The sequence below is a fragment of the Bos grunniens genome, chromosome 2 (assembly GCF_055505025.1).
Source record: "Bos grunniens cultivar Pamir isolate PY7600 chromosome 2, Bosgru_T2T1.0, whole genome shotgun sequence".
Taxonomy (NCBI): domain Eukaryota; kingdom Metazoa; phylum Chordata; class Mammalia; order Artiodactyla; family Bovidae; genus Bos; species Bos grunniens.
Genome location: NC_141166.1, coordinates 118663752 through 118677071, shown reverse-complemented (window position 1 = coordinate 118677071; position 13320 = coordinate 118663752). Strand labels below are relative to the sequence as shown.

Here is a 13320-nt window from a genome sequence, read left to right as displayed (position 1 = left end):
GAGTCTAACTCAGAACTCTTAAAGACCCTTAAAGAAAATTTTCAAGTGGCTGTACAACTTTCACACAAAAAAGAAAAACTCTGCTGTGTGGGCATTTCAGACTCAGGAAGGGAGGCAGGAAGCATCAGGCTAACAGTTTTGGAAGGTGCAGAAGTGTTTATGGATTGGACATGCTGTGTGATTGAGGGGCCCTTGTCCTCTCCCAATCAGAGTCTTAGTTATTTTGGAAGTCACATACCTTATGTAGCAAGAGGAACTCGATGCCTGGCAGAACAACAGATGCAGCTCAAACTTCTCGCTGACCTTGCAAATCAGAACGAAAGGGCCCCTGCAGATAGACACCCACTCCCTGGCCACCTGCTCTCCCCTTCTCAGCACCAAGGGGCCATGTTCACATGGGAGTGAGAACAGCGGGCAGTCCTGTGGCTCTTTCCTCCTCGGAGAAAGCATGAAGATCAATAACTAAATCTGTATTTATCCTTTCGGAATTACAAAATGAGTCACCGGGAGCTGCTTCCTTCCCCTCGCACAGCCCGCGTCATTGGTCTCCTGAGGCCTCTGAAGGATGTCACGGTGACCGCGGGGGAGACCGCCACTTTCGACTGTGAGCTGTCCTACGAGGACATCCCAGTGGAATGGTACCTCAGAGGGAAGAAACTGGAGCCCAGTGACAAGGTCAGAGGCAGATGGGTGGTGGCCTTGCCTGCACTTCTTTCTCCCTCGGTTCTTTCATCTTGACATGCGTGCTCTTGTTCTGCACTTTCTTTCTGTTCCCTTGCCTCCCCTTCCCTTTCTTTTCCCTACTCAAGCATGATTTCTGTTGATGTTGTAAAGTGGGTTCTTCTCATTTTTGTCGGGTTTAACCTGATGATATTTCTATTGAAATGGAAATTAAATTTTAAGTATGATCAAGTTTTAGGTTTTTGCAGAAAAGGCAAACATTAATTAATGATCAATGATAGTTTAATTCATTGAAGACAGGAGGGATCAAAAAGGCTTTCTGATTTGCTGTGCAGTACAAGGGTACAGATTAGGTTTCATGGAGAATTCTCTCCATGCTATTTCGTGTTCTGCATATAAGGGGATTAAGAGGAGAGGATGGAAATTCCATTTCAGGCAGTTGATCAAGTAGTTGAGATAACTTCTGGGTGGATCTGTTCTTCAAGCATTTCTCCAAAGCTATTTTTAACCCTCAAGTGCTTTGAGCTGTGCAAATTCTGGAATGCAAATGGACTATTTAAAATGCACCCGATGGTGGTGGCAAGAAAGAAGGACTCTGTGATTAGCCACACGTATGAACAAATATACTTTAAGAAGTTTTAGGAGGTAACTAGCTTGTGGTGGGTATTGAGTATCGAGCTCAATATCCAAACTGAACTATGTATTTTGCTCCCTAAGACAACATGTGTTTAAATTATCTTGATAACTCACCATTACTTTTGAATTCTTGAAATAAAATATATAGAAAACATCCAACGTGTGTTGGAAATAAGCACAGGCCATTATGTCCCTTTTTTTTCCAGTATTTTTAGAAATATTATCAAATGTGGCATCAAGTCTTCAATATAAATCAAACTGTTAAGAATTATAGGAATATAATTTAAAAGGGATTCAGTTTAATTAAGAGCCATAAAGTTGATTAAAGTATTAGAAGGAAAATGCCTTTGGACAACTATTCTTGAACAAAAATAGTAGTATTTTAACAAAGGAATTGAAGGGTAATCAGTTAACATTTATCTGGGAAATAAAATCTGCCTGCTATACAGACAGTAATGACCAGTTAATCTCCTTTGTTACCAAGGATAGAAAACAGTCATACATTCAATTTGCAGCAAGAGAATTAAGTTAAATGAGGAAACTGTCCTCACTGTGAGGTCTTCAATATATACTGAACTGGGTGATGAAGGCATCTCCACCTTCAAGTTTGCTTTTTCAAAATACACATTTGTCCAGTTAAGTGTGGTTTAATTGTTTCATGTCTAAAGGCAGAACATTGGTTGATTTTTCAAGATCCTTTCATGTTTTGAATAAAGGAACACAAGAGAAAGTGTTAGTCGCTTCAGTTGTGTCCAACTCTTTGAAACCCCATGAACTGTAGTCAGCCAGGCTCCTCTGTCCATAGAATAGTCCAGGCAAGAATACCAGACTGAGTAGCCATTCCCTTCTCCAGGGGATCTTTGACCCAGGGATTAAAACCTAGTCTCCTGCACTGCAGGCGGATTCTTTACTGTCTGAGCCACAAGGGAAGTCCCAAAGGAACATTGCTTAAGGACAAATGATATTACTCTTTTGCTACTACATATCTTTAGCTCAAATTAAGAGCTTTTAATTAAAAGATTAGTCTTATTAGTTCTAATGTAAAACTAGACCATTTTATTTTGAGAAATTTTTGGAGTATAGTTCATTTACAATGTTGTGTTAGTTTCAGGTGTACACATGATAAAACCATCAACAAATAAGATATATCTGTTGGTAGATTAGAACGGGAGATACTTTTAAAAATAGCCCTAAATCACAGTCAAATTTTTAAATGCACAATTTATACTGAAACATCATCACAAAAACAATCTTTCTCCCATTCAAGCACCATGTCCTTGAATAAGTAGCTGTGTCTCTAGAACATATCTTAATTTCTTTTTCCTACTTATTTTCCCTTATTTTGTTTTGGCTTTCCCAATTATTAAGGTAGTTATTTTAATAGCCCAGCTCTTCATTAAGGAAAAACCTTCATATGAAACCTTATTCCTAACTCTCTTATTTATACCACCATAATAAACAGTTCTACTGATAAAAATGTTTACATTATTCTTAACTGTAAGTGAACTCTTAAGCAAAATCAATCTCTACGACAGGGCACAATGTCTTGAGGAATTTGGGATAGTTGAACTAGAAGAACCGCCAGTTGTTTTATAATTTACTGTCAAGATAGCTCTGTCTATAGCCTGATAATCAGTTGGCACAAGCCAGTTATGGGACCTAATTGCAGCCCATATCAAGCCAGTGTATTTTTTTTGACAATTCATTTTCCTACAGGTGATACCCCTTCAAACCACCTAAGGTTGCATTTACAACAATAATATAAACCAGATATTAACGGTAGTGGCAGCATTTGTCTTCATACTCTAAGATCGCAGTAGTCTCCTGCTTTCACTAGTTCTGAAGTCTCTTTATCCGTCTGTGCTCTGTGAACAATCATAGCTCTGTCTGACACCTGCTTTTCCCAGTCATAGGTGCAAATACATGACTTTGATATATGAAATGAAGAGCCAACATCTTCATTTGTGTTTTCTAACAAAATTAAGAGACTGTACAAATTATTTTACTCATGTTTAATTGCTAATTTAATCACATTTGGTTTGCAAATAATTGCTAATTTAGTCACATTTGGTTTGCAAAATAGTTGCTAAATAAATGGGAAGAATTCTAGTTCATTGCAAGGCAAACACCTTGCATTTAGAACATAAGGTTAACTTTCAGCTAACTATATGTGATCATTTTTCTCCCTTCCTTTCATGATTTAGCTATTATAAGTTCTTCCTTTATATATGTAAACCCAGTAGTAAAATGGAGTCAAATATATATGTATACATATAAATACTTACACACATATAAATTCGCCAAGGCATTTCAACATAGAAGTCCTCCCTGTAATTATATAAAGGTAACTGCAAACTATACAAACCTAAAATGTCCTCAAAAGATTCCAAACTATTGGTTTAAATTATTTTCAAATACATATATGCTATACAAATTACTATAAAGCATTTTGGAAAGCACTATTTCAGACTCTTTACCTGAATGAACTAAATGTACCTACATATGTGTGTGTGTGTGTGTGTGTGTGAGTAGAGAGAGACAGAGGAATGTTATTTTGTATATTCTTTTTTATTCCAGTTGTATTGATATATAATTGACATACAGCACTGTATAAGTTTAAAATGTACAGCATAATAATTTGGCTTATGTGTATCATGAAATGATTACCACAATGTTTTGTGAGCACTCATCTCATATTAAAGATAAAGCAAAAAATTTTGTCCTGTGGTTAAGAACTCTTAGGATTTACCTTCTTAACAACCTTCATATATAACATACGGCAATGTTAATTATATCTGTTATGTTGTAGTACATTACATCCCTAGTACTTATTTATCTTTAACAAGAATTTTCTACCTTTTGATCAGTTCATCCAATTAGCCTCTCCCCACCACCCCACCCAGCTAAACAAAGATCTGATCTCTTCTTCTATGAGTTTGTTGGGTTTTTTTGTTTTTGTTTTTGAACTATAATTGACCTATAACACTATATTAATTCCTGATACACAACATAGTGATTCTTATTTCTGTAGATTTCAAAATGATCACTGTGATAAATCTAGTTACCATTCATATATCCTTAAACTGAACTTTTTTCTTTTTTCCCAAAAAAAACTAGGTGGTTATGCGTTCAGAAGGAAGAGTTCATACACTTACTTTGAGGGATGTAAAATTAGAAGATGCTGGAGAAGTCCAACTAGTAGCAAAAGATTTCAAAACGCAAGCCAAACTCTTTGTGAAAGGTAATAATCACACAGCTTATTTGTTTAAAAACATGTATAATACAGAGTTTCTTAAATAATGCCAACTCTTAACTATCTGTATATGATAAGTACCACCTGGTGGTCAGACAGTAAAGTGTCTGCCTGCAATGTGGGAGATTTGGGTTCGATCCCAAGGAGGAAATGGCAACCCACTCCAGTACTCTTGCCTGGAAAATTCCATGGACGGAGGAGCCTGGGAGGCTACATACAATCCATGGGGTCACAAACAGTCAGACATGACTGAGTGACTTCACTTCACTTTACTTCACAGATCTCTCAAATCCACCGAATATCAGAAAGGCTAATTTTACTTTTTGGCCTAACAAAATTAGACCAAAATTTAACTTAAAAAAAAAAAAAAACCAAACTTGGCTAGAATAGGTTTCACTTCCTTTTTCCATCCCACTGTTTTTATTGCATTCAGTAAACAGTTGGAGGAAATCTCATTATCAATGGGTACCTATCACTCTCTTAACCAAGAGTTGGCTATTATTTCCTTGTTGTTTCATATTCTTTGCTTTTCCTCTGTATATAAAAATAATGATGAAACATCATTATTAGAGGAAAACATCCAGGTGGAATCAAAACTTACAAATGAAACTTAAAAACAGAAAAGCCCTCGAGATACAAGAGGAGAATTGAGGAGGTGCTGAAACTCTTGGAGAAGTTTGGCTAATTAGTATGATTCTTTCAGAACCCCCAGTTGAATTCACTAAGCCTCTTGAGGACCAGACGGTCGAAGAGGAAGCCACAGCGGTATTGGAGTGTGAAGTATCCCGAGAAAATGCTAAGGTGAAATGGTTCAAAAACGGGACAGAAATTCTCAAAAGCAAGAAGTATGAGATTGTTGCCGATGGTAGAGTCAGAAAACTTATTATACACGGCTGTACCCCAGAGGATATTAAGACATACACTTGTGACGCTAAGGATTTTAAGACTTCTTGTAACCTGAATGTCGTGCGTAAGTATTCTTCTTACACAGGACTTTTCACTTGTAACTCTTTGATAAGAACAACAAAACCACTTTTTGCATGCCCTTCTTGGCCTAACTGCATTTCTTGGAGACTTACATTATTGGTACTAATGTAACATGATCTTTTATGTGTTTAAAAAAAGAACTGTCCTTCTGCTATATCTGGTCTGAGAAAGGCAGAGTGATCACTTTTTGCTATGCTTCTCACTGAGTAATGAGCAGATGTGCTCTTTGCCTATGTGGAGTAAGCCTACTGCAGGAATATCCCAATACAGATAAGGACAATTTAAACTTAAAAAGACAAGAAGGGAGTCAGAAAAAAAAAAAAAAAAAAGGAAAGGAAATGAAAACAAGTTCCACTTGGAAGGAAAATGAATTCTCAGGTGTGAGAAACCACTAGAAAATGAGCTTGAAACTTCAGTTTGAAAAGGAGCACCCCAGAGGTCTGCTGTAGTGTGATAAAACCCATTCACATAAAGCTGTCTCTGAGAAGAAGAACGGAAAAGAAGATGGAGTGGAGCCTGGATTGAGTCCTATAAGTGAAGAGAGCACTAATGGTTTTTACCCTTATTTCTTTCTCTGGTGGAAAATATAACATCTTTTTTCAAAATGCCACATGCTGGCTCATTTTTTTCATTCATTCATTGGTCGAGCGGTAACTTTTTTAGAGTGTCTTTATTTTTGTGTAGTATTTGCTATTTACTCACCTTAAGATATGTGGGCACCCCCCACACACACCCCTACCATGCCTAATCCATCAAGCTTACTTTCTGCACTCTGCAAACTAGGGTAGTCCCTGCCCTAGCATGGAAAACAGTTTTATTTTTAAAGAATCAAGCCCATTTTTTAATTCTTGTGTGGAATTAGAAAACAATACACTTGCTGTTTGGTTTAGTTGCTTCCCATCTGTTAACAGCTCGTAATGGCTTTGATTGTGCTTCCATGCATCTTAGTCAGTTTCATTCTTTCCACATTGTGGTTGCTCTACTTTCACTTAAGACAGAATAGCTTCTTGGGTCACCTTCTTCTCTGTCCTCTACTTTGTCTCCACTCCAAGAAGGCTCAGCTACAATGAGCATATCTTCAAGCCTATTAGCCAGCACTTGTGTCCCAGAATCTCACTGATCAAGAAAGGTCATCTTGGGAAGGACTCACAAAGAGCCCTGGAAAAAGGAAGGACATGTTGGCAGCTCTTCAATCCTATAAATCCACCAACTTAATTCTGGAGAGAAATAAAACTATAAATATATATATATATATAAAAGAATCACCCCCTCCCACTCAAAGCTTGTTGCTTAGTTGCACTAATGAACTTTATGCCTTATATTTGACTTATTTGAAGCTGACACACCAAAAAAGCTGAACGTATATGATTTCAATTGCAGACTTATGCCTCTTAGCTATAGACAAGACTGGCCATAGCTCTCCAAGCTGTACTACAATTGAATTCTTCTAATTTCTCAAAGATTATTCTGCCTGCCTTAAATAAGATAATGATTCTTTGCTACTGGTATTTTCTTTGACAATATCAACTTTCAACTCTGGAGAAGTATCAATGAAGATTTTTCCTTCCAGCTATCATTCAGAAGAACTAAGCTGGTGATAGGAAGAATTAGTTGGGCATATAATATGCTACATAATTTTATAAAAACTACAGAGATGTGTAAAATGCAAAGCATCACAACTGAATGGCAGCTCCAAGTGACTTGCAAATCAGTGGTAGCCTAATATGAAAAAGCCTGCAAAAAGACTCACTTTTTCTTAATATGCACTATAGTAATGTCAGAATGAATTTCTAGAAACCTCATTTTGAATTCTGACCTTCTCTTACAGCTCCTCATGTGGAATTCTTAAGACCACTCACTGACCTTCGAGTTAAAGAAAAAGAAATGGCCCGATTTGAGTGTGAAATTTCCCGAGAAAACGCCAAGGTCTGTGATTGTGTGGTTGCTAACTTGTGTTCGCCAGTAAATTTGTTTACTTTTGGTCAGCCAAAATGAGAAGAAAAAAAAAAGTGAACCAAACCTATCTCTAATCATTTTACTTTTAGATTAATGGTTTTTTCTCTCGTATGACAAACATACTTGATTTAATTGTTCTCTTAGTAGTATTCACTTGCTATTACTTGAAAAATGCTGGATTTACAATCAGGGCATTTAGATATAATTAATTTGAACCATAGGAGAGAGATTTTTCTTAAGTTAAAAACAATCAAATATCAGCAATGTCCTATCTCTCAACTAAATACTCCTGGTAGCCATTAACTACCATGCTATGCTATGCTATGCTAAGTCGCTTCAGTCGTGTCCGACTCTGTGCGACCCCAGAGACAGCAGCCCACCAGGCTCCCCCGTCCCTGGGATTCTCCAGGCAAGAACACTGGAGTGGCTTGCCATTTCCTTCTCCAGTGCATGAAAGGGAAAAGGGAAAGTGAAGTCGCTCAGTCGTGTCCGACTCCTAGCGATCCCATGGACTACAGCCTACCAGGCTCCTCCATCCATGGGATTTTCCAGGCAAGAGTACTGGAGTGGGGTGCCATTGCCTTCTCTGTTAACTACCATAGGAGAGTCAACTTTAAGTCTCAGTTTACACATTTGGAAAACAAAGGAGTTGGTCTGCATGAAATCCAAAGCCCTCTATGACTCCACACTTATATGATCCCATTATTTTTAATACCTGATAGCAGTGTCACAGCTGTTCACATAATTGTGAAGTTTGTTCTTGTTTTGGGGGGTTTGGTTATATTTATCACTTTAGTTCTTCTTAATAATATTAGGTCTTACTGACTGCTTTTAGAAGAGCTTAGGATCATAGTTCCTCTCAAGGACATACATGTGAAGGAATAAGAAAACTGATAAAGGTATTTGTTTATCTTAAATAAAGGTTCATTGGTTTAAAGATGGTGCTGAAATTAAAAAGGGCAAAAAATACGACATCATATCTAAGGGAGCAGTCCGCATTCTTGTTATCAACAAATGTCTACTGGATGATGAAGCAGAATATTCCTGTGAAGTACGGACAGCAAGAACTTCTGGCATGCTGACAGTTCTGGGTAAGAGTGAAGCCTTTCTCTGCAGAAGTATATGTGTTGGGGGAAAAAAACTCCAGTTTAATTCATTTTTTAAAAAATTCTTCTTGCAGAAGAAGAAGCTGTCTTTACAAAAAATCTTGCCAACATTGAGGTTAGTGAAACAGACACTGTAAAACTGGTTTGTGAGGTCTCCAAGCCTGGAGCAGAAGTGACTTGGTACAAAGGGGATGAAGAGATCATTGAAACAGGAAGATACGAAATACTTACTGATGGACGAAAGAGAATCCTGATCATTCAGAATGCTCACCTGGAAGATGCTGGCAACTATAACTGCCGACTCCCAAGCTCTCGAACTGATGGCAAAGTCAAAGTTCATGGTAAGAAAATTACAGTGAATGCTATTTTAAGAAAATCATGCTTGTTGCATTCAAGGTAGAAATGCTAAAGTTTTCAATATCTTGCAACTTTTTCTTTCCAGAACTTGCTGCTGAATTTATCTCAAAGCCTCAAAACCTTGAAATACTTGAAGGAGAAAAGGCTGAATTTGTCTGCTCTATATCAAAGGAAAACTTTGAAGTCCAGTGGAAGAGAGATGATAAGACTCTTGAATCTGGAGATAAATATGATGTCATTGCTGATGGCAAAAAGAGGGTTCTAGTTGTGAAAGACGCCACATTACAAGATATGGGCACTTATGTAGTCATGGTTGGGGCCGCCAGAGCAGCAGCTCACTTGACTGTAATTGGTAAGTGCGTTTGTGCTTCTTGAATTTACTTACATTTGCATCTACCACTTTGGTCCTTCATACTAGAAAGTCTTGCTGATTGCTTTCAGAAAAACTCAGGATTATAGTTCCTCTGAAGGACACCCGTGTGAAGGAACAACAAGAAGTCGTCTTTAACTGTGAGGTCAACACCGAAGGTGCCAAAGCCAAATGGTTCAGAAATGACGAAGCCATATTTGATAGTTCGAAATACATTATTCTCCAAAAAGACCTGGTCTACACTCTCAGAATTAGAAACGCGCAGTTAGATGATCAAGCCAACTATAATGTGTCTCTGACCAATCACAGAGGTGAAAATGTTAAGAGTGCAGCCAATCTAATAGTAGAAGGTAAGTCACTTATTTGACATCAGAGATTTTAAAAATCAGTTTCTATTATGAGAACAGCTAAAATCCACATTCTTCTTCTCCTTTCCAACAGAGGAAGATCTTAGGATCATTGAGCCTCTTAAAGATATTGAAACAATGGAGAAGAAATCTGTCACATTCTGGTGTAAGGTGAACCGGCTCAACGTCACATTGAAATGGACCAAAAATGGAGAAGAAGTGGCTTTTGACAACCGTGTCTTATATAGAATTGACAAATATAAGCACTCTCTAATCATTAAAGATTGTGGCTTCCCAGATGAGGGTGAATATGTTGTCACTGCGGGACAAGATAAATCTGTTGCTGAGCTTCTCATCATAGAAGCCCCTACAGAATTTGTGGAACACCTTGAAGACCAGACAGTCACTGAGTTTGACGATGCCATCTTCTCCTGCCAGCTCTCCAGAGAGAAAGCAAATGTAAAATGGTACAGAAATGGGAGAGAAATTAAAGAAGGCAAAAAGTATGTGAGAACATCTCAATCTCTTCTTAGCTATATACACATATACATGTTTGGCAATATAGTGGTCCTTATGAAAGCTAACCAATAATTCAATCTCTTCTTTTAGATACAAATTTGAAAAAGATGGCAGTATACATAGACTCATTATAAAAGACTGCAGGCTGGATGATGAATGTGAATATGCTTGTGGAGTAGACGACAGGAAGTCTCGAGCTAGACTTTTTGTGGAAGGTACCTATTAAATGAAAGGACGATGTTTAATATTAGCACCAGTCTTCAAATGTTGTTAATCCCAATACAAACATGTTTGTATTTATTTCACATTTTCTTTTCAGAAATCCCTGTTGAGATCATCAGACCTCCCCAAGACATCCTTGAAGCCCCTGGTGCTGATGTTGTCTTTTTAGCTGAGCTCAACAAAGATAAGGTGGAAGTCCAGTGGCTCAAAAACAACATGATTATCGTCCAGGGTGACAAACACCAGATGATGAGTGAAGGAAAGATACACAGGCTACAGATTTGCGACATCAAGCCCCGTGACCAGGGCGAATACAGGTTTATTGCCAAAGACAAAGAAGCCAGAGCTAAGCTTGAACTGGCAGGTAAGTCCCTTTCTTGTATCTTCAGATAGCCTTCTAAGACTACAGATACTGTGCTGGTTTCAGACTTCATAGTTGTGAGACCCTTTTATTCCTACTAAGCCCTGTCCACATGTTAACTATTCTTATTCCTCTTACCACCAAGACCCTTGCTCTTTACTTGCCAAAACCCAGCACAGTTCCTGGTATGTGGCAGCTGTTCATTAACTCCTAGAATTAACCTATTGCCCTGTGAGTCTCCCCAGCAAACCCAGGCCTAGAGCCAGCCCTATTCTTTTGTACTTTCCAAGTCCCTGTGGGGCCCCTTAGGTCTGTTCTTATTCTGACCCAGGCTTCTAAGACATCCCTGTAGGCTGACATTTTGAAAAAGCCATTAATACACCTCTTGTACATAACAACAAGTTTGTCTGATTTATCTTGAACTAAGTATGAGGTGCCTACTCTGTATAAAACAAAAAGCATGTTTTATGCACTACATTTAGGCCTGATATTATTAACAGCAAAGAATGGAGATTTTATGGTTTCATATCATCCTTAATCCTCTGTTCTTCAGAGTCTGATAATTTGTCAAGTAAGCTGTTGAGAACGCAAAGTCAGCTAGTGTTCTCTCCACTGTGAAGTTACTGTGATATGCTTCCAAGGTTATGTAACTAGTATTTGCTGATGAATGCATAGTAAAACAGCTAGGGCATCTCTGGGCTACAATAAAGCACTCCAGAACATTCACATGTGATTTTTCTCACTAGCTGCACCTAAAATCAAGACAGCTGACCAAGACCTGGTGGTTGATGTTGGCCAGCCTCTGACGATGGTGGTGCCCTACGATGCCTACCCCAAAGCAGAAGCTGAGTGGTTTAAAGAAAATGAACCCCTGTCTTCAAAAACAGTTGATACCACAGCTGAACAAACTTCCTTCAGAATTTTTAAAGCCAAGAAAGAAGACAAAGGAAGGTATAAAGTTGTGCTTCAGAACAAACATGGAAAAGCAGAAGGATTCATCAATTTAAAAGTTATTGGTAAGCCCTTGAGTCACTTGGACTTTACTGGCAACGCACAACTAAAAATGTGATAATACACTAAAAAAAAATTGTATATGTGAATTTCAGATGTTCCCGGGCCAGTACGTAACTTAGAAGTGACAGAGACATTTGATGGTGAAGTGAGCCTTGCTTGGGAAGAACCACTAACTGATGGTGGAAGCAAAATCATAGGTTATGTTGTCGAAAGACGTGACATCAAGAGAAAGACGTGGGTTCTGGCCACTGACCGTGCAGACAGCTGTGAGTTTACTGTCACTGGTCTACAGAAAGGAGGAGTTGAGTACCTGTTCCGTGTGAGTGCAAGGAACAGAGTTGGCACTGGTGAACCAGTGGAGACTGACAGTCCTGTAGAAGCGAGGAGTAAATATGGTAAGAAGACTTTTTTAAGTCGATTGTAAAGTAGCTCATCTCTGCTTTTATCCCTGAGATAACTGAAAGCCCATGTTTTCTTCTGTGATGAAATGCAGATGTTCCAGGCCCTCCTCTGAATGTAACGATCACTGATGTGAACAGATTTGGTGTCTCTCTGACATGGGAGCCACCCGAGTACGATGGAGGTGCTGAGATCACAAACTACGTCATTGAATTAAGGGACAAGACTTCTATCAGGTGGGAAACTGCCATGACAGTGAGAGCCGAAGACCTGTCCGCAACTGTCACTGATGTGGTGGAAGGACAAGAGTATAGCTTCCGGGTCAGGGCCCAAAACCGAATTGGAGTTGGAAAACCAAGTGCAGCCACACCTTTCATCAAAGTTGCTGATCCGATTGGTAAGTTCATCAAAAAAGGAGAAATAAGTACTCCACTAAATCAAGAAACTAAGCCTATCAATTAAAATAAAAGTTAATGCAAAGCACATCAGAGAAATTTGAACAAAATTGTAGAAATGCAGACTATGCCTGCTTTTATCCAGTGACTACGGGGATGATTGAAATGATGACTGCATTGTCTTAATAAATCTGTCACTGAACTAAATGGTGGGTTTCCCAGGTGGCACTAGTGGTAAAAGAATTAAATGGCATACTCCAATTCTTTCTTCCAATCCAGAGAGACCAAGTCCTCCTGTGAACCTAAATGCCTCAGATCAGACTCAGTCCTCAGTTCAGCTCACATGGGAACCTCCTCTGAAAGATGGAGGAGGCCCAATTTTGGGCTATATAATTGAACGATGTGAAGAAGGAAAAGACAATTGGATTCGTTGCAATAAGAAACTTGTCCCTGAACTGACTTACAAGGTAGGGCATGTGTATCTAACATAAATAGTTTATGATTGTAGACTTAAATGTATATATATATTTTTTACAATTATTGTTTCCTAATTTTAGGTTACTGGATTACAAAAAGGAAATAAGTACTTATATCGCGTATCTGCAGAAAATGAAGCTGGTGTTTCAGATCCATCTGAAATTCTTGGTCCTCTAACTGCTGATGATGCTGATGGTAAATGGATGTTTCATTGTTAGATTTGGGAACAGCACGTAGCTT

At 38.4% G+C, this 13320-nt stretch overlaps 1 protein-coding gene across 50 annotated transcripts in view; it reads left to right on the top strand.

The window, feature by feature from the left end:
• TTN (titin) overlaps positions 1-13320 on the top strand; it is a 276437-nt gene that overhangs the window by 172068 nt on the left and 91049 nt on the right. For all 50 annotated transcript variants that reach the window (XM_086360782.1, XM_086360507.1, XM_086360734.1 and 47 more), the window contains 16 exons: positions 533-675; positions 4435-4558; positions 5274-5540; positions 7386-7483; positions 8436-8604; positions 8694-8960; positions 9062-9328; positions 9418-9696; positions 9788-10196; positions 10303-10427; positions 10532-10798; positions 11542-11811; positions 11902-12204; positions 12303-12605; positions 12883-13070; positions 13161-13275. In XM_086360782.1, the coding sequence (XP_086216908.1) occupies positions 533-675; positions 4435-4558; positions 5274-5540; positions 7386-7483; positions 8436-8604; positions 8694-8960; positions 9062-9328; positions 9418-9696; positions 9788-10196; positions 10303-10427; positions 10532-10798; positions 11542-11811; positions 11902-12204; positions 12303-12605; positions 12883-13070; positions 13161-13275 (3594 nt within the window). The remainder of the gene's footprint in view (positions 1-532; positions 676-4434; positions 4559-5273; positions 5541-7385; positions 7484-8435; positions 8605-8693; positions 8961-9061; positions 9329-9417; positions 9697-9787; positions 10197-10302; positions 10428-10531; positions 10799-11541; positions 11812-11901; positions 12205-12302; positions 12606-12882; positions 13071-13160; positions 13276-13320) is intronic.